General features: G+C 39.6%; 1 protein-coding gene across 1 annotated transcript in view; it reads left to right on the top strand.

Annotated features, from left to right (window-relative positions):
- ELP3 (elongator acetyltransferase complex subunit 3) overlaps nt 1-23161 on the top strand; it is a 100609-nt gene extending 77448 nt beyond the window's left edge. Inside the window, exons 14-15 of the mRNA XM_039345956.1 lie at nt 121-202; nt 19723-23161. Of these exons, the coding sequence (XP_039201890.1) occupies nt 121-202; nt 19723-19799 (159 nt within the window). The 3' untranslated portion in view covers nt 19800-23161. The remainder of the gene's footprint in view (nt 1-120; nt 203-19722) is intronic.
- The last annotated feature ends 4638 nt before the right edge of the window (nt 23162-27799 follow it).

Raw genomic sequence — 27799 nt, 5'->3', positions numbered from 1 at the left:
TATCTGCCTCTTCATAGTTACCATATTACCTTCTAAGTGTTCTGCCAGCTAATCTCTAAATTATAAGCTCCCAGTATTCTGGAAACTTACATTTCCTGCATTCCTATTTCTTTTCTCCAGGGATTTGGGATGCTGCTTATGGAGGAAGCAGAGAGAATTGCCAAGGAAGAGCATGGCTCATGGAAGATAGCTGTCATTTCAGGTAATACACTACTAGCAACTATGTACCGTGTTTCTCCGAAAATAAGCCCAGGTCTTATATTTATTTTTGGTCCAAAAGACCCATTAGGGCTTATTTTTGGAGGCTGTCTTATTTTTTTCACCACAAGGCCCAGCCTGGCCGGTGCCCCACCCCACCAGGCGACTCAGATTTCCCTTGGTGGGGGAGGAAGGCTTTGGAAACTGCCTTTTCATTTACATTCATCAACAATATTGTAATCCATCCCTTTATTTTTCAAAAAAATGATTTGTATTTATCACGATTAGCCTCCTTGATCACCAATGGGAAGGTGCAATGTGAATTCTGCACATGAGCTATGGAAATAGAGACACTCGCACCCTCAAAGCTCATGCTACTTCCTCACTCAGGACACACCACTGCTTTATGTGAGCATTCAACTTTGTGGCTCAGCTAAACTCTTCAGCTGCAGCAGGCCGTAGTTCCTGTCAGCTTCAGGAAGCCTGGGCGATGGAAACTTTAGGCCAGTCTCCTCGCAGCTGAAGCAATCCGCCTCGTCCAGGGTCAGGTTGGCGGTCACTGGAGGCGTGTCCCATCCCCATCCTCCAGCTCCACCGCACATGCAGGACGAGCCTCCCGTGATGGCCAACCTGATCCTGGGCGAGCTTACAGGGAGAGGCTGTGCATTGCAGGAGGATGACTGCAAAGGGCGCACGTGGATCCCTGCAGTTCCTGGAGGCTCCTAGCGCTGTTTTCGGCGCCACTTGGTTTCCCATCCCATCCCCACCAGACTGATTTGGTGGGCGGGATTTGCTTTCCACTTTCCCCACCGCTGAACTGGCAGCTGATGCTGCCCTCCCGAGAGGTGACGCAGTGATTGGACGGCGGCCATGCTATGAATGGGAATAGAACATCCCTCAAACCCCAGCCATCCTCTCCACAGTGCACTGCAGTTGATCCGAAGCACTGCCTAAAACAGCAAGGCAGACGCACACGGAGATGTGGCGCCAAAAACAGCGTGTGGATCCCTGCAGCTCCTGGAGCCTCCAGGACTGCAGTGATCCATAAGGGCCCTTTGCAGTTGTCTCCTACAATGCGCAACCTCTCCCTGTTAGCTCGCCCAGGGTGAGGTTGGCCACTCCCGCATGTGCGGTGGAGCTGGAGGACGAGGATGGGCCACGCCTCCGGCGACAGCCAACCTGACCAGATTGCTTCAGCTGCAAGGAGCCTGGCCTAAGGTTTCTATCGCCCAGGCTTCCTGAAGCTGACGGGAACTGCAGTCTGCCGCAGCTGAACAGTTTAAATGAGCCACAAAGTTGAATGCTCACATAAAGCAGTGGTGCACCCTGAGCAAGGAAGTGGCGTGAGCTTTTAGGGTGCGAGTGTCTCTATTTCCGTGGCTCATGTGCAGAATTCATACCATGCCTTCCCGTTGCGATCAAGGAGGCTAATCGTGGTGAATACAAATAATTTTTTTGGGAAAAATAAAGGGATGGATTACAATATTGATGATGAATGTAAATGAAAAGGTAGTTTCCAAAGCCTTCCTCCCCCCACCGAGGGAAACCCGAATCTCCTCCCAGAGTGGGACATCTTGGGATGCCCAGCTTTCTTTCTCACCCTTCCGCAGAGGAAGAGAAAGCCAGCAAAGCCCACAGGGCAGTGCAGGCTGCTTTCAGAGGCTGCTTCAGGGTGAGAGTGAAGGAGAGAAGCTGCTGGTTGAGGCCCCGGCCAGTCCCCACCCCTGCCTACCCGCTGGATTCCCCAATCCAGGGCAGGGATACAAAGGAGGCAGCCTCTGCTTGCCTCAGGCCGCAGCTCTCTTAATGTTCAGGCCACTTCACCATGGCAGTATCAACAGCAGGCAAGGGGGGGGGACAGGCACGCAATGCAGCGTGCCAAAAAACCTACGGTGGGATGAAGTGGGCGGAGTCTTAAGTAGGGCCTTATATTAGGCCCAACACCAAAAATCAAGCTAGGTCTTATTTTCGGGGAATCACGGTAAGTATCTACCCTCCTTTGTTGGTGAATGGGAAAGTATTGGATAGCTGAATATCTGAAAATTGCTAAAGAAATGGAGAAAAAGCTTTCTAGATCCCTAGATTTTTGTCTGTGGCAGAGGAAGCATTTTGCTATTGAAAAAAACCAGTAATGTATGTTTACACCAAGTATCTATGGTTTGATAAGATTTCTTATTGTTTCTTTGTGTGTTCTTCCTTCCAGGGGAAGGAAATATTGGTCAGATAACTAGAATCAACAGTTTCTTTAATTTACTTTCCATGCGGAAAGTATGTCTATATGGAAATTCTGACCACATCACAACGTCCATTGGAATTTGGATGGTTTGTCCTTTAAATCTGCAGGATATATATTTGACATAGTTGTGAGACTGCTCTTTCCCTCTCTAGGGTGGTCGCAACTGATGTTCCAGCTGTGATCAGGAAATAATGTGTATTTCCAGCTATTGATAAACACCACACCCAAATATTGCTCTTCAAACTGTATAAACTGGGGATAAACAGCTAACTAGCTTTGTTTCTGGACACATAGCCAGTAGGGAAGGATTATGGGAATTGTTCTCTAACAATATTTTGCTTGGCTACGTGTGACATACTCCTGATGTGCATGCTTATTTTTCTAAAGAGAGAAGTACTATGTCTGTCTAGGGACCATATACTGTATTCTTCTAATTCCGAGGAATTCCTGTACTTTGCATAGAAATAAAATTGATATTCACTCCTAGTTCTGCACTAAACTGAAAGTGCTGATGCAATCATAAATTTACACACAGTAGTCACAGTCTGCTGGAGATGGTGGTGAACTCTTCAAAGTCAAATTGAAAAGAGGGTTGGAGAAGGAAGGAGAGGAAAGGGAGCCCCCATTATACGTGCATTGTAGTGTTTATCTATTCATAAATTCAACCTAGGGGTTAATACTCTTAGGGGAAAGTCCAGAATAAAATTAAATCTATCAAAGAATAAGATAGCCAGGAGAAGGCCTGAATGCAAAAGTATAGGCAGTCTTTTCTCTATTAATCAGTTTCTGGATGTTTTAGGAGTTTAACTTTGGGAAGGAAAGAATGATATTTTTAAAAGAGCCAGTTTGGTCTAGTGATAAAGACACCAGGCTAGAAGCCAGGAGACTGTGAGTTGTAGTCCCACCTTAGTCATGAAAACTGGCTAAGTGACTTTGGGCCAGATACTGTCTCAACCCAACCCATCTCACAGGATTGCCATGGGGAAAATAGGAGGAGGAAGGAGTATTAGGTATGTTTGCCATCTTGAGTTTATTTATAAAAATAATAAAGACAAAATATTTTTTTTTTAAAAATCTGATTGCCAATCTTGTCCAAGCAACCAGCCTTTGTTGCGCTGCAATAAGTGAGAAAACTGGGGCTTCTCTGATGGCCCAATAAAGAGATCAAGGAAGAAGTTTAATCCTTATTCATGGTAGTTCATATGGTGCAGGATATGTCTTGCACACTTAAAAAGCAAAAGGCAAAAAAGAGCAGGGTGCTTCCCTTCTATTGCACCCTAAACCTGCCATTTACATTAAATTATTGCAAACTGAATATAATGCTTTTAAGGCTACTGTTTTCAGTTTTCAAGGAAGGCTGTCTTGTCTGCAAATGCAGACACAGGTGAACTGAAGTTGTCCCAAAACAAATCAGAACACTTCCTTACTCTTTTCTCTACATTTATTCCCTCTGAAGTCTCCATCTTAATACCAGCATACCACTGGGAAGACTGAAACAATTGAAATATATTGGCAGTAAAGTGGTGTATTCAGTTGTAAAATATATACAATATAACTCCATGCAAACTTTCTGATTCACCTGGAAGAGAGTTTGAGGGAAGTCTGTAACTTACAAGACTCCAATTGACCTGTTGCGATATGCCCCCTCCTACCCCATCTTGCAAGTTTATATCTCTGAGGCCATTTCTCTTTGTTACTGGAAAGGACAAAATATCCTCAGTAACCACTGGAATCCACTGGAATTGGGCAGCCAATCAATTTAAATAAACGAATAACAACCACCAAAGGTTTTACATATTTATTTGTAGATTCGTTTTCTTTTCAATTACGAATAGCAACTTTCTGTAAATTAATTCAGTGGAATTGTTATTCCAGTCAGTCACCTCCGCTACTTAGTTTTTTTTTTCTCCAATAGCTGTAGAATCTTGCTGGGAAAGAGAAAAAACGTAGAGAGACAGGTTTTGCCTCCCTGCCCTTCCTTTACCTCAGTGCTTCTTCCACTGAAGCCTCCAACAGCCACAGCCCTCATATGAATGCAGCAATTTTGCTGCCCTTGTTTGGGGAGGCATTACAAGAACACAGTAGGGACGATGGTGTTTTGAACTGGTAAGAAAGGAGGGAAGCATACATCTGGCAATATAAGGCCCTTACTTAGAGAGAAAACTATTACAGTCTTGGAAGTCAAATTCTTGATTTCATGGAATTGGAGTGTGGAGTCTAGGGAACTTTTAAGCTACAGTCCCCAACAGCTTCAGACAAATTCTCCACCCTAGCCTTTTCAGGTAGACCAGTTATTTGTCCATGACACAGATAAGAAACTTCACGCATAAATAGCCATCAAAGATGTTTTGCTGATCTTAAGTTGGGCCAACTTCCTTTATCAACTTCTCCCACTTTTTCTTTCACATTTCACTCACTCTCAAACTGTTTCAGATATACCAAAGAAATGCTATTTTTTTGGTTAATTATTCTCATTTTCATTACAAAGAAGCAAAGGAGAAGAAGCACTTAAAGACTGTTTAAGGACACATTTTAAAGCACCATGAAATGCATGAGATGATATTGTGGAGAAGCCTATTAGCAATCTTTAGAAAGCTAGATGTACTTTAGAAGATACAGACTCTCACTTTTACCTCAGTTGGGAAGAATTCTTGCTGCAGATTTGATGAAAACTCTCTCTTTCTTTCTCGCTCTCTCTCATACACATACATGCACAAAAATAATAATAAAAGTATGCAAAGCAAAAAAGAGAAAGTAAGATAAAAAGAAAGGAAGTGAAAAAATAAACAAAAAATATACAATTATGCTTTCCACCCTTCTTTCTATTGAGTAATGATAATGTTAATTTTTCCCCATCCATCCCCTTTTATATAATCCCTGAGTTATCACTTCAGTCTTTTCTTCTTTCAACAAAAAGTCCATGTAGGATTTCCAGTCTTTCAAACAATTTTTGTCATTTTTGCCAAATTAATGAACCTTATGGAGAAGGCAGGACATATTTCTAGAAATGGAAGATAAAATTATGAAGCTCCCCTAAGCTTTTTCATGTATATTTTGACTAATGCTGCATTGCTCATGTGTTTGTTTTTTTGAAAATCTTTCCAACAGGTTACTATTTGCTTTGATTTGTATTTCTAAAATTAAGTAAAATTATTCCAAATAAAATTCCTTTAATGGAAAAGAAGAATATGTATACTAGTCTTTAGGACAGGAAGGATGAATGAAAGTTACCTCAAGACACATCTTTGGTCATGTCTGCCACAAGATCCAACTAAATCCATTCCCCACCCTAAAATTTTCTTCTTTTTTAAAAAAAAACAGTTTTTATTAGTTTTCCATTTTACACCAACAAGGCTTGAGAACCAAAGTGGAGAAAGGGTAATTAATTAAAAAAAAACAGTAACATTATAAATATAAAGCTCACACAGTATTCCTTAAAATTTCCGTCTCTATCTATTTAGGATATTATAATCAAATTAGTACATTTCTCAAATAAATTCATTCATTAGTGTATCTCTAGATATAAATTCCATTAATCAATAACAATTTTCAGCAGCTCATTATCTATCCCTTAAGACTTAAACTAACATTCTCTATTTGTTTAAAATATTATAATCAAATTAATACATTTCTAAAACAAATTCATTCATTAATATATCACTACATATAAGTTCCATTAATCAATAAAAGTTTGCTAAAACTCATTATCTATCCCATAAGATCTTCTTTTATGCTTTATTAATTTTTCAAATATTTAGACAAACTAACACTCTCCATATAAGATGTTATAATCAAATTGATACATTTCTAAAACAAATTCATTAATATATCACTACATATAAATTCCATTAATCAATGAAAGTTTGCAAAAACTCATTATCTATCCCATAAGATCCTGTTTTACGCTTTGTTAATTTTTCAAATATTTAAACTAACATATTTATTTACTATTCACCCATCCTGAAATTTTCTAAGTGCACTTCAATTGCAACCCCCATAATTCTCAGCTGACATTTCTTCCAAATAATTTTGAAAGAATGCACAACCATATATTTAACATTTACACCTGTGTCTTGATTTTTTTAAGCTTTGTGATATTATTGGATGGATAACTACTGTTTTTCTGCTCTTGCAAAAAATAGAGGATGCAGGACTCTCCTTTTTAATTCTATGTTACCATATTACTTTTTACTATTTAATAGTAAAGTAGAAATAAAGAATTCTTCATACTTCATAAAGGATTTAAAAGAAATACTTTGGACTTTATGTGAGCGCCACACTCCTTTGCTATTCATTAAAGTAGCCTGCCCATAGTAACAAATGTAACAGAAATCAAAACACACTTTAAAGAGTTGTCTTTTGATGCTTCTCTCACCCACATCTACTTCTCAACAAGACTGTAAGCTTTTCTGTCAGCCCATTGCATATCTATATTTTGTACACATAGAAAAGTCAAATAAAAATTGATAAGCTAATTGAAAAATGCATTGACTGCTTAAAACCTCATTCTGTACCAATCTAGTACTGTTCCTTGGCAGTCACTTGTCAACCCAGATAAAGGAGAACTTGGTATTTGATGCTGTTGTGTATCTGGCTCAAAAAACAGTAACTGTGAGATGGGCCTTGGAGTCCTAGTGGATGATCACTTAAAAATGAATTATCAGTGTGTGGCGGCAGCCAAAAAAGCTAATACAATCCTTGGTTGTATAAACAGAGGCATAGAATCAAAATCACGTGAAGTATTAGTACCGCTTTATAAAGCTTTAATAAGGCCACATCTGGAATAGTGCATCCAGTTTTGGTCAACACATAAAAAAAAAAAAGTGCAAAGAAGAGCAAATAAGATGATTAAAGGCTTGTAGACTAAAATATATGAAGAACGGTTGCAGGATTTGGGAATGGTTAGTCTAGAGAAAAGAAGGACTAGGGGGGAACATGATAGCGCTATTCCAGTATTTGAGAGGCTGCCACAAGAAGGAGGGGGTCAATTCATTTTCCAAAGCACCAGAAGGCAAGACAAGAAATAACAGATGGAAACTAATCAAAGAGAGAAGCAACCTGGAATTAAGGAGAAACTTCCTAACAGTGAGGACAATTAACCAGTGGAACAGCTTGCCTTCAGAAGTTGTGGGTGCTCCATCACGAGGTTTTTAAGAAGAGACTGGACAGCCACTTGTCTGAAATGATATAGAGACTCCTGCTTGACCAGGGGGCTGGACTAGAAGACCTCCAAGGTCCCTTTCAGCTCTATTCTGATTCTGATATTTCAGGGACCCCCCCCCCTCCTGATAAGGTGGGGAGAGGAGACAGAACATTCTGGGTTAGTAAATGACTTCCTCCTCCTCCTCCTTTGCCTCTTTCTTATATAAGCAATTCTTCTATCCCAATCCACCATCAAACTCATCTTCCCGTAGTTTTCTTCACTGGACCATAAGATCATTTTAAAATAATGCAAGATTAGGTCCTTAACAATGTCATCTTAAACTCCGTTCCTATTCCAGAGCACACCCACCCAAACCCTTACATTGGTGATGGCAAGAAACCTCTCTAAAATTTCCTCAGTCTGGCAGACAAGATCGTCCAGAGTCGTGGAAGGGAGAGAGAAACATGAACAAACAAGATCTTAAGGAATCCTTCCATGAAGGAGGAACTGAGTACATTATAGCCCTGTCACCTCACTAACAGAGCTTGAAATGAACCAAATCAGAAGATAGTTAAGAACAGGCACTTCTATGGAAGCTTCTGGCAGTCACTGATGAAATCTTGCTGCTGTCTGTGCCACCTACCACGCAGCTGCAGTTTGGGTTCTTGGAGTCTGTGCTAAGAAAAATGTGTGCTTAGAATAAATTGAACAAGTCACTGTACTTTGATTCCCACCCACGTTTATATCTTTTGGCTGGCTGTGAACCTAAAGTGCAACTTTCTCTGTCCACTGTGGACTAGTGTTCTATAAAAATGGTGGTGCAGGATATTCTCTTTGGGTTTGCTGTTCCCCACATTTAGTTGTTGGCGTTTAAGAAGACTGCTTTCCTTTTTATCTTCCTAAATGAATTGGTCACAGGAAATGGTAACCTGCCTGGTTTCACGCCTGCATGTCAGCTTCACAATGGCTGAATTTATTTGCCAGCAACTAGAGCTATTGTTTTTTTAGAGCAGCTTTTGTTTAACGAGTCCACAGATGCTACTTCTAAAGATTGGTGTTTAGAAGATATTGCGTGGTTGATGGGGACAGGAGAGTATTTAGGCTATACTGTTTCATTTGGAAAAGAAAATCTAACCTGTTTTATGAGGTTAGAACATTACATTAAAAGAATCTCAAAACTCTTGATACAAACTTATGTTTAATGGAATGTTAAAAACAACAAGCATCAGGTAATAAAATAATACACAAATTGCAATGTATATTTAGCTTTTTAGATTACTCTTAATTCTCTCTTTTCTTGGGCTTCTCCCAATTCCAATTATGCCTGGAGAATGGAGTTCATTCACAAACTCACTTTGGTATCAATATTTTCTACTGACCATTTTTTGAGAATGTGACTTCAGATTGAACCACCATCAGTGAAAGACTGAAGCAGAATTAAGGTGATCTGGCAGAAAACTTTATTTCCCTTTAAAAAGACAAAACAGGTCCTCCTCTTTTGGAAGCATTCTTTGTCACATAAGTGGGGAGCCTGCATGAGATTATTGATCTTCAGGACACCAATTAGCAGATTGAAACCCTAGTCTAGAAGCTGGGCCTTCCTACTTCTAATCCAACACCTTAACCACTACATCACCCTGCTTCTGCCTTATCTGGAATCTGAGAGCTTATGAATTGGGCTTTTCACAGATACAGCCAAAACTTCCTGATGGTGGTTCCTACTGAAATAATCTTCATGCAGTTTCAGTAGCTGCTCTCTTTAAAGCTGCAGATAGGTCCATAAAGGCTAACGTGATACTCCAGCATTCTCAACATTTATTTAGTAAAAATATTTATAGTATATATCATTTCTCATCATCACCAATTATACAGCAGTTAGCAATAATCATTAAAAAGGCAGCTGAGGAGTAAGTGGGCAATGGAAGCTAATAAAAAGATGAGGTTTTATATGACATCTGAAATATGGAGCTTTATAATGGCTGGAGAAAAGGCTTTTTCATCCTATCATTGTTGTTGTTGTTAATTGCGAAGTCGTGTCCGACCCATCGCGACCCCATGGACAACATTCCTCCAGGTCTTCCTGTCCTCTACCATCTTCTAGAGTCCATTTGAATTCACACCTACTGCTTCAGTGACTCCATCCAGCCATCTCATTCTCTGTCGTCCCCTTCTTCTATTGCCCTCAATCTTTCCCAGCATTAGGCTCTTCTCCAGTGAGTCCTTCCTTCTCATTAGGTGGCCAAAGTATTTGAGTTTCAACTTCAGGATCTGGCCTTCTAAAGAGCAGTCGGGGTTGATCTCTTCTAGGACTGACCGGTTTGAACGCCTTGCAGTCCAAGGGACTCGCAGGAGTCTTCTCCAGCACCATAGTTCAAAGGCCTCAATTCTTTGGCGCTCAGCCTTTCTTATGGTCCAACTTTCACAGCCATACATTGCAACTGGAAAACCATGGCCTGGACTATACGCACTTTTGTTGGCAGGGTGATGTCTCTGCTTTTTAGTATGCTGTCTAGATTTGCCATAGCTTTCCTCCCCAGGAGCAAGCGTCTTTTAATTTCTTGGCTGCAGTCCCCATCTGAGGTGATCTTGGAGCCCAGAAAAATAAAATCTGTCACTACCTCCATTTCTTCCCCATCTATTTGCCAGGAATTGAGAGGGCCGGATGCCATGATTTTGGTTTTCTTAATGTTGAGTTTCAAGCCAACTTTTGCACTCTCCTTCTTCACCCGCATCAAGAGGCTCTTTAGTTCCTCTTCACTTTCTGCCATTAGAGTGGTATCATCTGCATATCTTAGGTTGTTGATATTTCTCCCGGCAATTTTAATTCCAACTTAATTCCATCCTATCATACAGTAATATAATAGCAATAGTACCTAGACTTATATACTACTCCATAGTGCTTTATAGCACTCTCTGAGCAGTTTACAAATGTCAGTATATTGTCCCCAACAGTTTGGGTCCTCGTTTTACCAACCTTGGAAGGATGGAAGGCTGAGTCAACCTTGAGCCGATCAGATCGAAGTCCTGATGTGGGCAGAGTCAGCATGCAATGCTGCATTCTAACCACTGCATCACCATTGCTCCTATATAAGATACAGTTATAGAATTTTGAGTTCATCCATTTAAGTGATTGGCAGAATATTCAGGACAGAAGCCTTTCTTTGCACAACTAGTAATTATAACTTTCTGCTGATAGATGCAAAGGATATTATTAACTTTGATATCTTTGAAAAGAAAATAACCACATTCAGAGAAAAAAACCTTAATTTTGTACCTTTATATGCTCTTTTTCTGAGATGTGAAGGTGGCATATTGATGGTCTTCCCTAGCTTTATGCCCACAAGAACAGCTCTGTGAGAAAGATTGAAGTGAGGGAGACTGACGTCCCAAGTCCTCTGTCTGTGATGATGAGATGTAATCTTTATATTCTGAGAAAACAAAGGACAGCTTCTTGGGAGCATCAACAGGAGAAGCATTTTGGAAGTTCCTTTGTAGGCTTTCCAATACTTCTAGTTGCTCCCTCTGGGAAACATGATGCTAGACAAGTGGTTCTCAACCTTTTTAATGCCGCGACCCCCAACCGGTCGTAAGTCAAGGACTACCAAACCGGTTGTAAGTCGAGGACTACCCAACCGGTCATAAGTCGAGGACTACCCAATCGGTCATAAGTCAAGGACTTTCCCTGCCCAGGAGCGCCACGCATGTGTGGTGCCGCCCCCTGCGCCAGCCAAGGCATAGCTGGAAAGCGGCAGAGACGGAGCAGGCCGACCACTGGCTGGACCACCAGCTGGCCCAGCCCAAGGGAGGTAAGGCACCTGCTGGGCCCCACGCGCGCCAGCAAGCCTCCCTGCGCCCCCCGGCCTCCCACCTCCCACCCCTGGCCCTCTTTTACTTACAGTTTTAGTAGTTGCTCAGCAGGGAGGGGTGGAAACTTCCAGACAGCTCACCTTCACTGCAGACAACTTGCAGCACCGTTTGCAGAATGGGACTTTTGGCGGGCTCAGCAGGGCAGAGACAGCTTGGACAATTCCTATTGGCTTTTGAAAGCCAATAGAATTAGACTCTATTCAAGAATAAAAGGGAGTAGCACAGCTAAGGAAAAGGGGAAAAAATGGCGGACTGCATTGTTTGGCGACCCCCGTGAAATGGTCATTCGACCCCAAATGGGATCGCGACCCACAGATTGAGAACCGCTGTGCTAGACTATATCTGAAGGGCACTGGGAAAGAGAAAAGTTGTGTCAACTCATGGTTTTGCTTATAGACTAGCCTTTCTTAGTCTGGGTGCTGTCCAGTTATGCTATGAGCATAGTTCACAGAATCTTCTGTCAGGATGACTAGTACATTTGACTGGAAAGCCTTAAAATTTTGATGCCGGCCTATCTGATTGGCAAAAGCTGCTACTGCAGTTCTTCCAGATCGTACATACAACTTTCTCCCAAATATATAGCATATATACATAAACAAGCGAGGTCTTGGACCATTAATCAGCACCCTGGGCAGCAGCTGAACCATTTGTAGACTGTAATGATGGAAGGAACAGGAGAAAGCTGTTGGGGCAGCAGGCAGCTTACTGAGCAGCCATGACTCAATTTAAACAATTTTCTAAAGATTTTTTTTCAGTTTTACATTTTAGATGCTTGTTCAATCTTTCATGTTTGGCCAATCAGTCCTCTATTGTTCTCGCAAAGGTGGGTTGTATGTTCTTAGGAACCAAAAGGCCGTCCCTCCCCACTCTGTTCCCTTTTTCTTCTTCCTTCCTTAGCAATTTGTCTCCAAAAGCCAAACGTAAATGGAATGGGTTGCTTGGTCTTCCAAGATTGAGTAATGTACCAGCATGACGGAGAATTGCTTTGTTTTTGACCTTTGCGGGTAGCCAAATTAATTTCTGTTTCCAAACATTTGTGTGTCTAAAATGGCAGTTTCTGACTTTCCGTAGGAAATCAAGAAGTAAAGTGCCACTTAAATAAAATTAAAAAATCCTTTGTTTTAGCTATACAGAATACTTCAGAAATGTTGCATAAACTGAGAGAGAAAAACAAGTTTGTGTTGGATTTGGCATGCTTTTCTATTTCTATTAGTTTTATAGATAGCTAAATAATATCTGAGAGTTTAAAGTCTATTTCTAGAATCTTAAACTGTTTTTTTTATTGAAAATTTTTTATAAACTTTTACAAAGACAAAAAAGAAACAGTAAATCTTAAACTGTTTTTATTAACTTTTTATCTGGAACTAGATTCCCTTCAGCAAGTAAACGGGGGTAAGTTGGAGGAGCTTTGCAGGAGCAATCTCATTTTTTCTTGTGTCCTTGCTCACGTAATTTATCTCCCAACTCCACTTTCACCAAACCTCTGTCTTCTTGAAAAGATTAAAGATAACATTCTTCATGGTATTTATCCAGCCTAAGAGCACGAATATATAGAACTAGGTAGTAAAAAATGTAGGTTTTCCTGTTATCAGGCAATGTTCTCCTGTCTGCCCCCCCTTCACCATTGAAAGGAAATTTAGGGGGCTCTGAGATTTTCATCCAATTTGTAAAAACCTTCATGCCCTTGTAAGGAACTCAAGGCCAGCTCCGTTTGGAAGAATTGCAAGTTTTTATTCTGTGTGTGTAAATTTGAAGGTAGGCAAGAATACCCAAAATTTACATCTCTTACGTTTTGATGACATCTTATCTCTGCTGCAGGATAGTGCGTGGGGAGGGGAGGGGCGAGGGGGGCAGTGACACTTTGCAGAACTGCCTGTCTTTGCAGTGAATTAATTACCATGTAGTGAGTTGATCAGCTTTCCCCCAGACCAGATTTCGATTTGTGTGCCATCAAGTAGAAAATTAACATGGACACAGGCCAGAAATGTTGCATGCCTGAGCGCACACGGCTGCTGAAGTGCCTGTAGAAGGAGATGAGGGGCATTTCTGGGAACTGATGACATGCAAGTTGGCTGGACCTTCATAGTAGCCTGTAAGAAGCAAAAGACAAAAGTGGCCTTTGGCAGGATAGAGGGCTCAGTTCCCTTCCTCACTCATGAGTTTGGAAAATCCTTTAAAAAATGAATAAATAAAGCTAGGGGAACATTCATTTATACCAGTCTCTGAAAGAAAGAGGCACAGTTCATTTCAATCAGGAAAATGTTGTCCTTCATTTTTATTCCATAGGTATAAACTGAGATTATTTGATAGCCTGGATGAACTGATAAAAAAGCTGCATTGGGAAATCAGCAGTCTCTCTATATTAAATTCTCCCGTCATCTCCGTTCTTAAATCCCCATTAGATCTTCCTATAGTTTCTGTGTAAGAAGCTGCCTGTTGTTTCTCCATCTAGCACAAAATTATTGGCTTAGATTGGAATGAATTTTCACTATCTCAGTGGTAAGAAAAAGAGTTTTCTTGCTTATTTTGGAGGCATCAAAAGTAACTAAGAATGGGAGGGTCAGGACAGATAAAACTAAGCAATTTGCATAGCACATAGTTAGCTTAAAGAAGTCATTACCAGAAGATGCCACAACTTTGAATGAGTTTAAAGAATGAGGAATACTTATGAATAATAAATTTTTCACAGATACTAATGATACTGGATATATGTATACTTCTTATAATCACTTCTTGTTTGCATATTGGTCATTAGTAATTGTGGTGGGAGATGTTGTTGTCTTTGGGATTTCCCAACAGGATCGATTGACCAGTTGGAGAAGAAAATACTGTATTAGGTGAAATTTTAGTTTGACTCAGCAGGACTTTTCATATTCATCTGATCCTTTTTTAATTGGTGATGTCAGAGACCAAATTTAAGACTTTTTGTATGCAAACCTGGTGATTGACTACCAAGTTTTGGGCTCCATTAATTCTCCATCTACTGGGGAGTTTATTACGTACAATACTGACCCTGTTCAGGCAGCCCACAGCCGCACATTTCCAAAACCGTTCCTTGAGGTTTGTGCAGTATTCCATTGATAATTATATGGAAAGTTTTGCTTTCCATATAAAAGGGGTGAAAGCTGATTTACAGTTTGTAAATCAGATACTAGAGGTAAAGTTTGTAAAGCCAGACAAGATACTAAGATTTACTACAATCCTGAGAAAGGTTTTTCTGAGGCAGAAAAATTCACATGAGCTCAATATGACATCAAGGGGAGCTAATGACAAAAATGTCATGTTATATAGATTTTGAAATCATAAACTATCCTTGAATGTTCTACTTTATTACGACTGAACATAATGACAATAATATTTGGTGGCAGATAAATCTGTCAATTCCATCATTGTGAATGCAGATCCCAGCTCCTTTGGACTGTAGGTTTTTCTTTGTGCAATTAAAACCAGACTCAGAACTATTACAGACCTTCCAGATGGAGTGATTATATCTCATTGAGCTCCTGCAGAGATGGCAATATTTCATTAATGGCACTTCAGCTCTGCCTCAACCCCAGCTGTATTCCCCCTCCCCCAAAACCCCCACTTTGGGAGTCAATGTTTAAAAAGAAGCAAAAACAATTTTAAAAATTGGCACATACTTATATGTTTATCTGTAACTTGTGCCCACAATTATTTTTATTATTAATTTTTTAAAAAAAGATAAAGGAATCTCTGAGGATTTTACTCCTTTAGTCATTGCTGTCTGTAGGGGGCAGTGCTCATGCCCATTTGAAGGCCATTGAGCCAGTGCTGTCCGAAGACATTTCCATGGTCATGTGACCAGCATGATGTCACAGCGCTGTTACCTTCCCATCATAGTGGTACCTATTTATTTACTCATATTTGCATGCTTTCAAGCTGCTAGGTTGGCAGGAGCTGGGACAAGGAAAGGAGCTCACCCTGTTGTATGACACTCAGGCTCAAACATGGGCTGCTGGCTTTCCAGCTGAAACTTAAAAATTATCTTTCAATAATTATTAGGGCTTGATTTGAACCAGAGATTGCTTTTGTTGTGATTATGAGGTTGGATACTTCTAAACATTTTCACATAGCTTTCCCTCATCATTCTTTACTTATGACCAGTGCTCATCAGCAGGGGTTGATGGCGGCATAAAACAACTCACTTCTAAGCATCATCTGGGCTTTCCTTGTTTTAGGGGTTAGGAACTGAACAGTATTTTTTATTGATAGAGGTGATAGAAAAATTTCCTATCCTTAATAAGAACTAATCCTCAAAATCAAAAACCAGAATCAACCCTCAACATAGTTCTGGTTAGAAACAGAAAAATTTACAACAAAGGCAAGAGGAATTTAAGTATCACATGAATGAATAAGCCCATTATTAAATCCATCTGCAAAAGGCAATTCTCAGTGGGCTACAGTGAGGCAGTGCTTGAGAAATTAAAAACTTGGATACAAATGGTTCATTCATCACATTGTTCAGTAGGTGACTTGGAGTTACTCACTGTCTCTCTGCCTAATTATAATGGTATAGCATGGGTTGGAAAATGAAAGCTAGCCATGAAAACCAGCTTGGTTCAGTCATGCTCTCTCAGCCCAATTCACCTCACAAGGGAAAATAGGAGGAAAAAGAATTACTAGGTATGTTTGCCTCCTTGAATTGTTTGTAAAAAAAAAAAAATTATAAAGGCAGGATATAAATAAAATAAATGAAATGCTGATAACTGAACACTTTATAGGCTGAACAACAAACCATCCAGTGTACTGTATATACAGTGGCTACTTAGATGTATCTGCATTTATAGTTGATCAGACAAGGAAATCAAAGTCATATACAGTAGGTTAATACTACGTTTAACATAAGATTATAATAACAGAATCTTGCAAGTGTGAATGTACTTCCCTCCCCCCTCTCCTTTTATTCATGAGAATTATGGAGGGGTTTGTCTGAGTTGCTTTCTCAGATTACAGTTCTGACCCAGACTCGGGTTTCTTTTATTTGACCATTTTCTTGGTAGTAGTTCTTCTTCCTGTTCTTCAAGGTAATTTCTTCTACTTATTACAAGGGATATGTTAAGTGTATTTAATTTAAATAAAGTGTAATTGCATTCAAGGACCTCTGGTAGTTAAACAAAATCAAAATGGCAGGTGTGATCAGAGACATCCATTCCTTTATGTAAATCATGAATGGGAGGCAAGGCTTTTGTCATGTGGTCACAACTGGCTTTTTGACAATTACAATCCCACGCATTTGATTCAAAAACATAGTTGGGTCCTGATCATACACTTTGTAGTTCTTAAAGCTCTTGCTTTATTGGCTGAGGCTTATAGGAGCTATGGTCTAAAAAATATTTAGAAAGCATCAGGTTGCTAATTCTGACTTAAGAATTTACATCAGCTTTGTTTCAAACAATGCTCATTCAACAAGCTGAAAAGGGAGGGGAGAGATAGCTGAGAATAATTGATTACAGGACCAGCCTTGAAGAGAAAATGATAGTGTTTTGTTTATTGCCACTTGCAAGTCCCATTTAAAGTCATTTCAAAGTATAATAAGTGATGGACAGCCCATCCTAAATTGTATCATTTGCCTCTCCAAAGCCTGTGGGTGGGAACCTTGTACTTACCGTAGTTATGAGTGCCAACTACCCCCAGAAACTGCCACTCGCCAGGGGCAACTAGAAACTTGTAACAGACAGAACAATAACCAGGAAACAGAAATTGCAAAAGAGCTAAATACCAACTCCATCTTTTCTCCATGAAGAGTTTGTGGCAATGCTATTATGGGACAATATAAGGTCACCAAGAATATAGGGGATTTGCTCACTTCCCCATCTTCCAGTATTATGTATATCATCATCTGCTAGAAATACCTTTCTGCATTCCATATAGGAGTAGCATATTCCATGTTTTAATGTATTGCTAATAATTGGTAATTGTTTTGTGAATGGTCAGATAGTCTACAATATCTTCATCAATGATTTAGACAAGGGGATAGAAGGGGAATTCATCAAATTTGTGGATGACATCAAGCTGGCAGGAATAGCCAATACTCCAGAAGATAGGCTCAACATACAGAAGGATCTGGACAGACTGGGACACTGGGCTCTATCTATCATTGGCATCCTTCAGTCTTGAGAGATTATGGTATCTAACAAAATGAAATTCAGTGGCAAAAAAGTTAAGTTCTACATGTAGGCAAGAAAAACCAAATGCACAGGTATAGAATAGGTGGTACCTGGCTCAATAGTAGTAATTGCGAAAAGAATCTTGGAGTTCTAGCAGACAATCACTTAAATATGAGCCAGCATTTTGCTGCAGCTGCCAAAGAAGCCAACGTAGCCCAATGTAGCATTAACAGAGGTACAGAATCAAGATTACATGAAGTATTAATACCACTTTATAATGCCTTGGTAAGGCCACACTTGGAATATTACATCCAGTTTTGGTCACCACGATATAAAAAAAGATGTTGAGACTCTAGAAAATGCAGAGAAGAACATCAAAGGTGATTAGGGGACTGGAAGAACAGTTGCAGGAATTGAGTATGTCTAGTTTGTTGAAGAATGAGGAGTGATATGATAGAAATGTTCTACTATCTAGGGGGCTGCCACAAAGAAGAGGAAGTCAACCTATTTTCCAAAGCATCTGAAAGCAGGACAAAAGCAATAGATAGAGACAAATGAAGAAGAGAACCAACCTAGGAGAAATTTTCTGACAATTAAAACAATCAGTGGAAGGATTTGCCTCCAGAAGTGGTGGGTGTTCCACTGTTTGTAAGAACAGTTTGGACAACCATTTGTCTGAAAAGGTATAGGGTTTCCTGCTTGACTTAGGGGTTTGAACTAGAAGACCTCCATAGTCCCTTCCAACTCTGTTATTTTATTATTCGGTATTAATAAGCTTACTTGTATTGCCTGTGTTTCATTTCCCATTCCCCAGCATAATATTTCAAGTATCTGATAAAATAGTTCCTGATCTACCAAAAGTATTATTACCCCACCTATTTTTCCTTTGCAACTAGGCAAATAAGAGTTTCTGTATATTGTTCCAGTTTAGGCATGTAGTTATCCTACATATCAGTCAGAAGTGAAAGTCATGTGATACAATGTTCATCTTTCTTATTTTAAAAAGTATGTCTTTCAGAACTTATAAATCTTATATTTTATGAATATTTGATCTAGAATTTTCATACTTGATCTTCTGGATTGGCAAGAGCCTGATGTAAAAAAGGATATGATTTTCATAAAGCCCACACATTATTCAAAATAATGGAACATGTAGGCCAGCCATCTGGCAGAAAAATCTATAACTTGCACACATTTATTTCCTTGTTTTCATTCAGCACCTTCCACCCCTCGCTGAATCACTGATTAAGAACTTTATTTTCCAGCAGCAAAATAGAAGGAGATATGCTAATGGCCTCTCTCTTGTCTCCACAAGATACATTTGTGGAAACCATATGCTCTGGGTTATAGTTCTGCATCTGGGAAAAATGGCTTAGATCAGTTTAATAATCATAAATACAAACAAAAAGATTGCTTGACTGTCAACAGTATCATTATGTAGCAAATGTCACAGGAACGTTTTAGTTAATCGTGTGGAAAGAGTGGTCACAGAATAAATAAAAAGCTCTGCAGCTGAAATGGAGGGTTGGTCTAAGTCACAGATAAGCAACCCATCAAGAACCCCATTCTCTTGAATAACGTGATGGAAGTGCATTGGGGAGGGAACCTCTCCGGCACCCAATTTTTCCTCTTCATAACATCTCAGCAGATAAAGGACAGATCACTCTTATGAGTAATTTGAGCTTACATAAGGTTTTTGAAAATTAATCCTGAATGAAATTAGTCCAAGAGCTGCAAGGTTTCCCGTCTGTGGTATCAATGGAAGAACATGCTGCTCTAAGACAGCATGGCTGGCTGAGGAATTCTGGGAGTTGAAGTCCACAAGTCATAAAGTGGCCAGGGTTGGGGACCTCTGCTCTAAAAAGAAGAGGGTCCCTGTAACATGGGAACTGGGGATGAATAAGCCGAGGACAGAAGCATGAGGCAAGATGAAGCAAGCTTATTTGGTGTTGTGTGCGGACAGATATGACAAGAAGACATACAGATGCTGTATTATTTCAAAATAAACATACTTCATTGCTGATAATAGATGTAATAGGAGTAATTTGAAATAAATTTCAAGCATCTTCCAGTAAGACTGGCTATTTGCATATTCTTCTCCGTAAATTGTTTCTCAACTCTAAATTGAGTCTTTCTGTTTTTCCTTGCAGGTGTGGGTACCAGAGATTACTACAGGAAGATTGGCTATGGACTAGAAGGGCCCTATATGATGAAAAGACTGGACTGACATAGTGAAGAAGAGCTGAGGCTTTGCATTTGCCCGTTAAGGCCATAGCAGAATGGAGATGCCATGGCCCTACTTCAAACATTGTCTGAGCTAGCAAAACAAGGTCCATTTAGATCACTTGATATCAAAGAGAGATTTCTCTTGAGTATCACATTCAAATCCATCTAATGAATTTTTTGGTCTTCCCATAACAGGCAAAAAAAGAGTTGACCATTACAACATTTCTTTGATTATCATTTACGAATGGGTAACAGCCTGGAAACCTTCAGGGTTTCAGACCTATGGTGTCATAAGGTGCAACATAGACTGCCTTTTTCAGCTGCAGCTATTTTTAACAAATAGTATTGGGCTTTCTTTTGGTTTAGTCTAATGTTAAGTGACAATTGGCTCTTGTGCAAGATTAAACTTGCCACTTTTAGTATCTGCAGTGTTAGTATGACCTTCAATTGTTTACTTGATACTCTCATAGTATATTTGGCATTACAGATAAAGTTTATACTCCTAGTTGCAGATATACAAGAGAAAAGGCATCATCCCTTCTACAAAGTAAAAGTGCTCTTGTCAATTAAACACAGGTTTTGAATTCACTGCTTATTTTGCCATCTGTATCCCACCACTCTAATATTTATGCACCAGTGTGGTTCACAAAAGCTTAAGACCTCCATGCTGCATTAAACTACAGAATCATTAAACTGTATTTAAAATCCAGTGGAGGGGACAATAGATAAATGAACTTAAACAGTCTATTAGCCTCTAGATAAGATGGGCAGCATAAAAATCAAATAAATATTAAAAATCTTTTCAGAATCAAGGTGGATTTATCTAAATGAGGAGAAATTACTGTAAATCATTCAAAAATTCTACTTTGAGTCAATATTCTAAAATTTTACAATGTCAGATTTTCACTGCTTTGGCTTTGCTTTGGTTAGGATGCAAATGGAGCTAGAATTTTGTACCAAGCTACAAATGAAGCAAAATGACTGCATCCCTTCTATTTCATGACAGGTTTCCGTACACGTCACTTTAATAAGATTCTCCCTCAAAATAATTGCATGGAAGGTTTGAGTTTAGTCCTTGGCAGTATCTCTAATCTGAAAGATCTCAGGTCAATGGACTGGGAAAGGCCTCTCTATTAAGACCTTGGAGGTCACCATGATATTGCAAGCGACATTTCTAACATCCTGTTGTTCTCCAGTTAAGATGCAATCATATCTCCCAGAATTCCTGTGGAATGTCTGGTTGGGAAGGTTGATGGACCAAAGATCTAACTCCCTTTCAGACACCATCAGATGTGTCCATAGCCTGCCATATGCGTGGGTACCTGGCACTGGAACAAGTTTCTTTCAGGGACTCAAGTATCTCCACTAGGATCCTTCCAATAACTCCAATAAATTGAGTTTATTGTACATTTACTCAGTAAATCGAGTAAAAACACTAGGGTCATTAGAAGAACTCCAGTGGAGATACTTGAGTCCCTGAAAGAAACTGACTTGCATTTCCCCTACTTCTTGCTTCTCCAGAGCTAACACCTTCATGATTTATTTCTAATTTCTTGATAAAGAAAAAGGCTTTATCTGCAGTGTAATTGATATGGGGCTTTGACCTGTTTGCCGTTGAGGAGTCAGCAGAGAGGAAAGCATCCTTTTCCTTCCCCACAGAATGTCGAGGTTGCCATTTGGTTCAAGGCAGTGGAGTGAGGCCATGCGTTGGGAGTAGGTGAACAAAGATGAGGCATTTCCTCACAGTCTCACTCAGCAGTTCCTTAAAGGGTTTGATTATGTGGCCAAATATAAATTTTAAAAAGCTCCAAATTTCAACACAGTCACCACAAATGATATTTTTTTGTTTTTCTGCGGTTGGAGAAAGAAAAGGAAAGGAGACAATACAAATCCCAGCTGTAGTGTCAAGAAAAGCACATTAACCTGGTCATGAAGTCACCAGGAATCAAGTTGGATTCAAAGGAAGTTTGAAGGTGAAGGAACTATCTCAGTCAAAGCCAGGGATAGCACTTTGGTAGGGAGCTTGCATGATGAATGATGTGTGTGATCCTCTCTGTGCTTATGGAACAAGACAGGATCCCTTACAACAGAGTTCCACAACCTTTAAGATCTGTGGACTTCAACTCCCACAATTCTGAGAGTTGAAATCAACAGATCTTAAAAGTCCCCAAGGTTGAGAAATACTGCCTTAAGATGAAACATCCAATGGAGAACCCAAACCTTGATTCTGTGCCTAAACAAAGTGAAAATCCCCAAGTTCCCTTATTTAAGTTCAACTGATACAACTTTCAGTTGTGACCATTCTGCAAATGTGGAAGTGGTGGACACAGAATTAAATTTCTTATAAACCACATGAAAGAATCAGATATTTGAAACTATGTGAGCAAACATTGCTGAGTAAACTTTGCAGCAGTGAGAGGGAAGATCTTTGCATTTGATCAATTTGCATTTGACAAACTACCAATATTGATACAGATTTTCTCTATGAGTAGCCAAAATCTTGAATGAATTATGTAAAATGAACAATCATTAAAATGCTTTAAAATTCCATAAATTATACTGGATGGAGTTTGGACTTTCTTAAATCCAGACCAAAATTTATTGGGTTAAATGTTGATCTTGAAAGCACAATACAAATATTATAGATCTTTGCTACAAAGTTGTAGTTGCCTGCAGAATTATTTTAGCTAATAAGGATTTAAAGAATTGCCATGACTACATGCAAATCCTGAAATTCTTATAATCCTACTTCAAACCACTGACTGCAGTGGCAAACAATTAATGCCTTTCTCTTCCCAGCTATCCATAAAACAACCCCAGTGGGAAGCTGAAGCTTCAGTAGGACCAACAGAGATTGGAGAAAATTAAAGCATGTCTGAACCAGCCAAATAGCTCTCAACTTTTCAAAATACCAGCAATGACTAGTCTTCTTCTGTCAGCCTTGGAGCAAGGCACGGGGCACCTGCTTGTGTAATTTAAAGTGCCACCTGCCAGGTTTCATAAAAAGCTGCAACAAGAAGTGCTTTCTTCTAGCTGTGTATGATTTGCCTCACAGGGCTGAGAATGAATGTGATTTGCTACTTGTTACAATTTCTGCTTTTTTTCTGTGCTAAAGCAGGGTAGTCTATAATATCGAGTCAAGATAATGGCCTTTCAACCTGGACCTTAATTTTAAAAAGAAAGAGGTTCAGAACTGAATGAGTGTAGAGGAAGAAATGTTTAGCACAATTCAGAAAAGGGGATAGACCAGATGCAAAGGTTATGAAAATTCAGTTCCCCCATGTTGGTGTGGAGCCTGCCAGGCCAAAAAGTCTTGGGATGCTGCTGTTTTTTAATTAAATGCTTGGCATGTATTTCTTTGTACAATGTCTGTCCCATATTGTTCATTTATGTTATACATTTATGTACTATTCTGTTCCAGGTCTCCTTTCGTGAAGAAAATTAGTTGTGCCAGAGTCATACTTCTCTAAGAGGTCAGGATGGGGTCTATAGGGACAGAGCAGATAGGTAAGGTCTATCCTCCCACAGATCATAAATAAAAAGAAGAAGAGCTTTAGGATTTCATCATCCTATAGCTTCCTATTGTTCTTACTCTTGCCCCTCACTACATTTTAAGGCAGGCATGTCAAACTTGTGATGTCGCGCAACATAACGGAACGTTTTCCCCATTGCTGGCAATGGGGTGGGCACGGTTTCCTCGTGACACATCTGGCCCATGGGCTGGCAATTTGACATCCCTGTTTTAAGGCATTACATGCACACTTCCAGGACTGTCCTATAGTTGTACATAATGGGCTGATAAGGTCTTGGCTTTAGTTGATTATGTCCTCCTGAAGCTTGAAAGGGGCAACTAGTTCCTGCTATCTCTTTCTGAACTTTTGGAACTACTGATAGCTTAGATCTGTGGTGGCGAACCTATGGCACACGTGCCACAGGTGGCATGCAGAGCCCTCTCTGTGGGCACGTGCGCCATTGCCCCAGTCCTAGGCCTTCAGCTGGGTTTTATATAACCCTTTCGCTTTAAAAAAAAAAAAAGTTCAATCAATCAATCAATTTCAACTTTACGCGAGAAAAAAAAGATCTTGCAAAGTTGGAATTGATTGATTGGACTTTTTAGTCCCACCCAATCTGCCGTTACCACCGCAGCCATGCCCACCAATGGGCCACACCCACCCAATGAGCCATGCCCACCCAGCACCCAACGATACATAAGAGGGTTTTGGGTTGCAGTTTGGGCACTCAGTCTCTAAAAGGTTCGCCATCATTGGCTTAGATACGGTATATAGCATTCACCAGAGTTCTTTCATAGTGGCTCCCTAGCTGTTATATTACTAAGATCCTATTGTGCCTGATCTGTTGGCTTTAACTCGGCTTTGATGGAGAAGCTATATGGGCATATTTTGTGGCCAGATCTTGCACAGCAAAGATTTTGATTGTTTCAATGGATCTGGGGAATGTGCCAAAGACAAAAGTGGATGAGCAACCACATAAAATGAACAAGTTGTGTCACTTCATGTGTAGTCCCTATTTGGGGGAGGGGTAAGTTTTGGGCAAAAGTTCTTTGTTTTCAAAAATACATTGATTATATTGAGGGCTTATATTATGGTTTCAGTTCCTGTCCCAAAATGATAAATCTCACAATTTATTGTCCATAGCAGTCAGAAAGAGTTCTGAAGACTCAGAAAAGAAAAAAAAAGAAGGGATCCTGGGGTCACAGGATCTAACACCCTGCATTAGAGAGACCCACAGCTTAGTGTGGGACTTCATAGATTCAGACAAATGGAATCTGCCTAATCTTGAGGTCTCAAGCAATCCAATCAGGGATTGTTTTCTCACTCAAAATGAAAAAAGAAAATATGTGCCATCAAGGCCATTAACCCTCAAGAAGAGAGAGGGTTGTTCCAGCATGTTCCAGTCCATGTTGGCTGGGGAATTCTGGGACTTGAAGTCCACGCATCTTAAAGTTGCCAAAGTTGGGAAGAACTGCTTTATTGAGTCTTTAAGTAGGCTGGTAAAAACTGATGCTCTGCCTGAAGCTCACACAATAATATGGCCGTATAATTGAAGGAACTATTGAAGGACGGCCATCTTGATCATGAGCTCTCAGGCAACAGAATTACATTATTCTATTCAATTCGTTATCAGGCTGAGAAAGCAAAAAGTGAGTAGAATTCTTGTCCTCTGAATACTCTTCAAGGCCTTGCTGAGTTGTAGACTCAGAGGCAATATTTACAGTCAGAGGTACTTGAAGTCTATACCAAGCCTCAAAGAAATACACACTATTATTGCATTGCTTTTTATTTGGCAGTAAACTTTCTCAAAAATAAACTGTTTTCCACCCTCACCACGACCATTTTTATCTTTTGCTATCAAAGGAGTACATTTTAACCAGTGGTGGGATTCAAATATGTGAACAACCGGTTCTCTGTTCTGGGCCTGGGCAACAAAAAATTAGCTACCGATTCTGCCGAACTGGTGCGAACTGGCTGAATTCCACCCCTGATTTTAACTGAATCCCTGAGAATCACAGTGTTGTTGTATCTCAATGAAAACAAATGACTGGTATTTCCAAAACCAGTTGTTAGCCCTACTTCCCATCTCTCTTTTTATAACGTGATTAGATCTGGAGCAATGTATTCTTTTCTGCATTTACTGCTTATATACTTTCTGATCTCCTCCAATTACATATCTTGACTATATTGTGATTTTTGTTGTGACATTGGATAAATTCATTTTCTATTTTACTGCAAAAAGAAAAAAATGTCAAGGAGAAACCCAGCTCCATTTGTTTCAGTGGATCTTCAGCATATCTCAAGGCAGGTAAAAAAAATACCCTGAAAAAGCTGCTCTTTTCACAGCACATCACTTTGTACATTGAGAACTCACACTGTATATTCAATGCTAGTATTTACAGGAAGCTGAACAGGTTGCTGTCAAAACTCAAGTCACAGTTGAGAAGCAGGACAGAAATGCATGTTTTCCCCCTCTGAATCCATAGGTATCTATCAGCCTATCAGAGGTACCCCAGCCATGAAGCCAGGCCAAAGCCATGAACACTAATCTATAAAATTACAGTAACAGAATCTTGCAGGTGAAAGCGTTCCCCGTTCCCTGCCTTTACTTTCCAGAGAACCAGGAAGGATTCCTTCTGAGATGCTTTGTCCTCCTGCATTTCCCTTTCCTACTTTGGACTTGGATATTTCTTATCAGATCTTTGTCTAGGCTGTAAATCTTCCTCCTGTCTCCCAAGATCGTTATTATAGCCCATTACAGCACCATACTGGCATCTTGAATAGTAATCGTTAGCTAATAGTCCTTCCTGCTATAAAATGGAATACAGTAATCAGTCATTGTTAGAAACAAAATCAGATCCTGTGTAGCAGTTCTTAGAGAATGCCAGAATGAAAGGAACCACAAGGACCAGCTAATCCAAAGCGCTGTATTGTGTAGGAAAACCAGTTAAACCATTCATGAGAACCAAATTCAAGCACTTTACACGGGAAGGCTGGTTTCAAATATTTGGAATATGGCATCCAGCATTTAGTTAGAAACCAGTAACAATTTTTAAGGCTTAAGGTAAAATGCAGATAGCTTAACTGCAGTTAGCAATTGGAGACACAATCAGAAAGGAAGGAGAGGAGGTGTTGGAAAAAAGGCTTCACAATGCTTTTAATTAAAATTTAATAATTATTTTTCTTATTTGCCTGTACATTACTATCTTAGTAATAAAATATCGTTAAAAATATGATAGGTGGCTGCTGGACTCTTCTTAAAAACATCCAGATTCAATTAAGTAGCTTCTTTATACCATAGATAAAGTAGATTATTCCACTGTTACACTGATCTTACTGTCAGGACTTTTTTTTATTCTTGAGCACAGCTTAACTAAATGAAACAAAAGAGCCCTCTACTGTGGTCCTGCTATGTCTTCTTGATGAATATAAGCCAGACATGTTTAGACAAGAAGCTGACTGGATTACACAGCTCCGTCCTTGGGAATTTCTTCCTTAACTTGGTTTATGTGATCAACCAAAGAAGAGTAAATGTTCTTTTGCCTCCTTTTGTTTTCCCTAAATGCACCTGAAAATTATAGAATCATTATTTGTACAGGCATTTTAAATTCAAACGTTGATGGACAGAACAAAGATGTTAAATCCCATTTCACCCATTTTAATATCTGTGCTGACTCCATCCTTCTTATACTGTAAAAAGGGGAGGAAATGTAAATATGCTTCCGTTAAACAGTTTGCACAAATACTCAGAAGAATAATTGGGGAAGTTTGTTTTGCCAATTGCTTGACCCAGAGACGAGTGTTTTTTGGTAGATGAAGTGACTGATCTCTCTGAGGAAATGGTTAAGGATGCACAGGAGCTCTTATCTCTAAGCAGCAGGTGCTGAATGAATTATTCTTTTTTAATAACACTGCAGAATGTTAAATGCTGTTTGTGGGTCCCTGTAAGTGAACGTGCACGCATATGTGTATTGTTCTCTGAGAATAGCCACCTTTGTCTTTAATATCTTGTCCAATTGCTGGCCAAACATTTAAAAATAGCATTGCTTCCAGATCTGCAATTACTCCTTTGGAATGTAGGTATCTGCTCTTCTTTATGTAACTAGAAAAAAACATTAAGATGCTTTAGGCTATAGTTCCAACATCAGCCATGCTGGATGGAGACAATAGATGCTATAAGCTATATTAATATTCCTTTACTGTTTCATTTTTCTCCAAAATCTGTACACAAAGTGCATGCATCATATGAAAAAGATCTCTGTCCATTCAGAAGTAAGCCTTATTAAATTAATGGGACTTAGTTCCAGGTAGGTTTACATAAGCACAGTTCTGCTTGCTTCAATTAACGGCTAATCTGTTTTATTAGTGACCATTAGGAGGCTATGGTTTGCCAGCTATCCCTACAGAGCATGAGGTGGAGTAACTAGAATGCCAGACTCAAACCCCATTTAATTTCACAGTCACTTTTTTGTTACCCAATCCAGATTTT

Source organism: Crotalus tigris, unplaced genomic scaffold, assembly GCF_016545835.1.
Source record: "Crotalus tigris isolate CLP2741 ecotype Arizona unplaced genomic scaffold, ASM1654583v1 scf7180000017987.690289119674:8195010, whole genome shotgun sequence".
In the NCBI taxonomy this organism is placed as follows: domain Eukaryota; kingdom Metazoa; phylum Chordata; class Lepidosauria; order Squamata; family Viperidae; genus Crotalus; species Crotalus tigris.
This window is presented reverse-complemented; position numbering and strand designations above follow the sequence as displayed.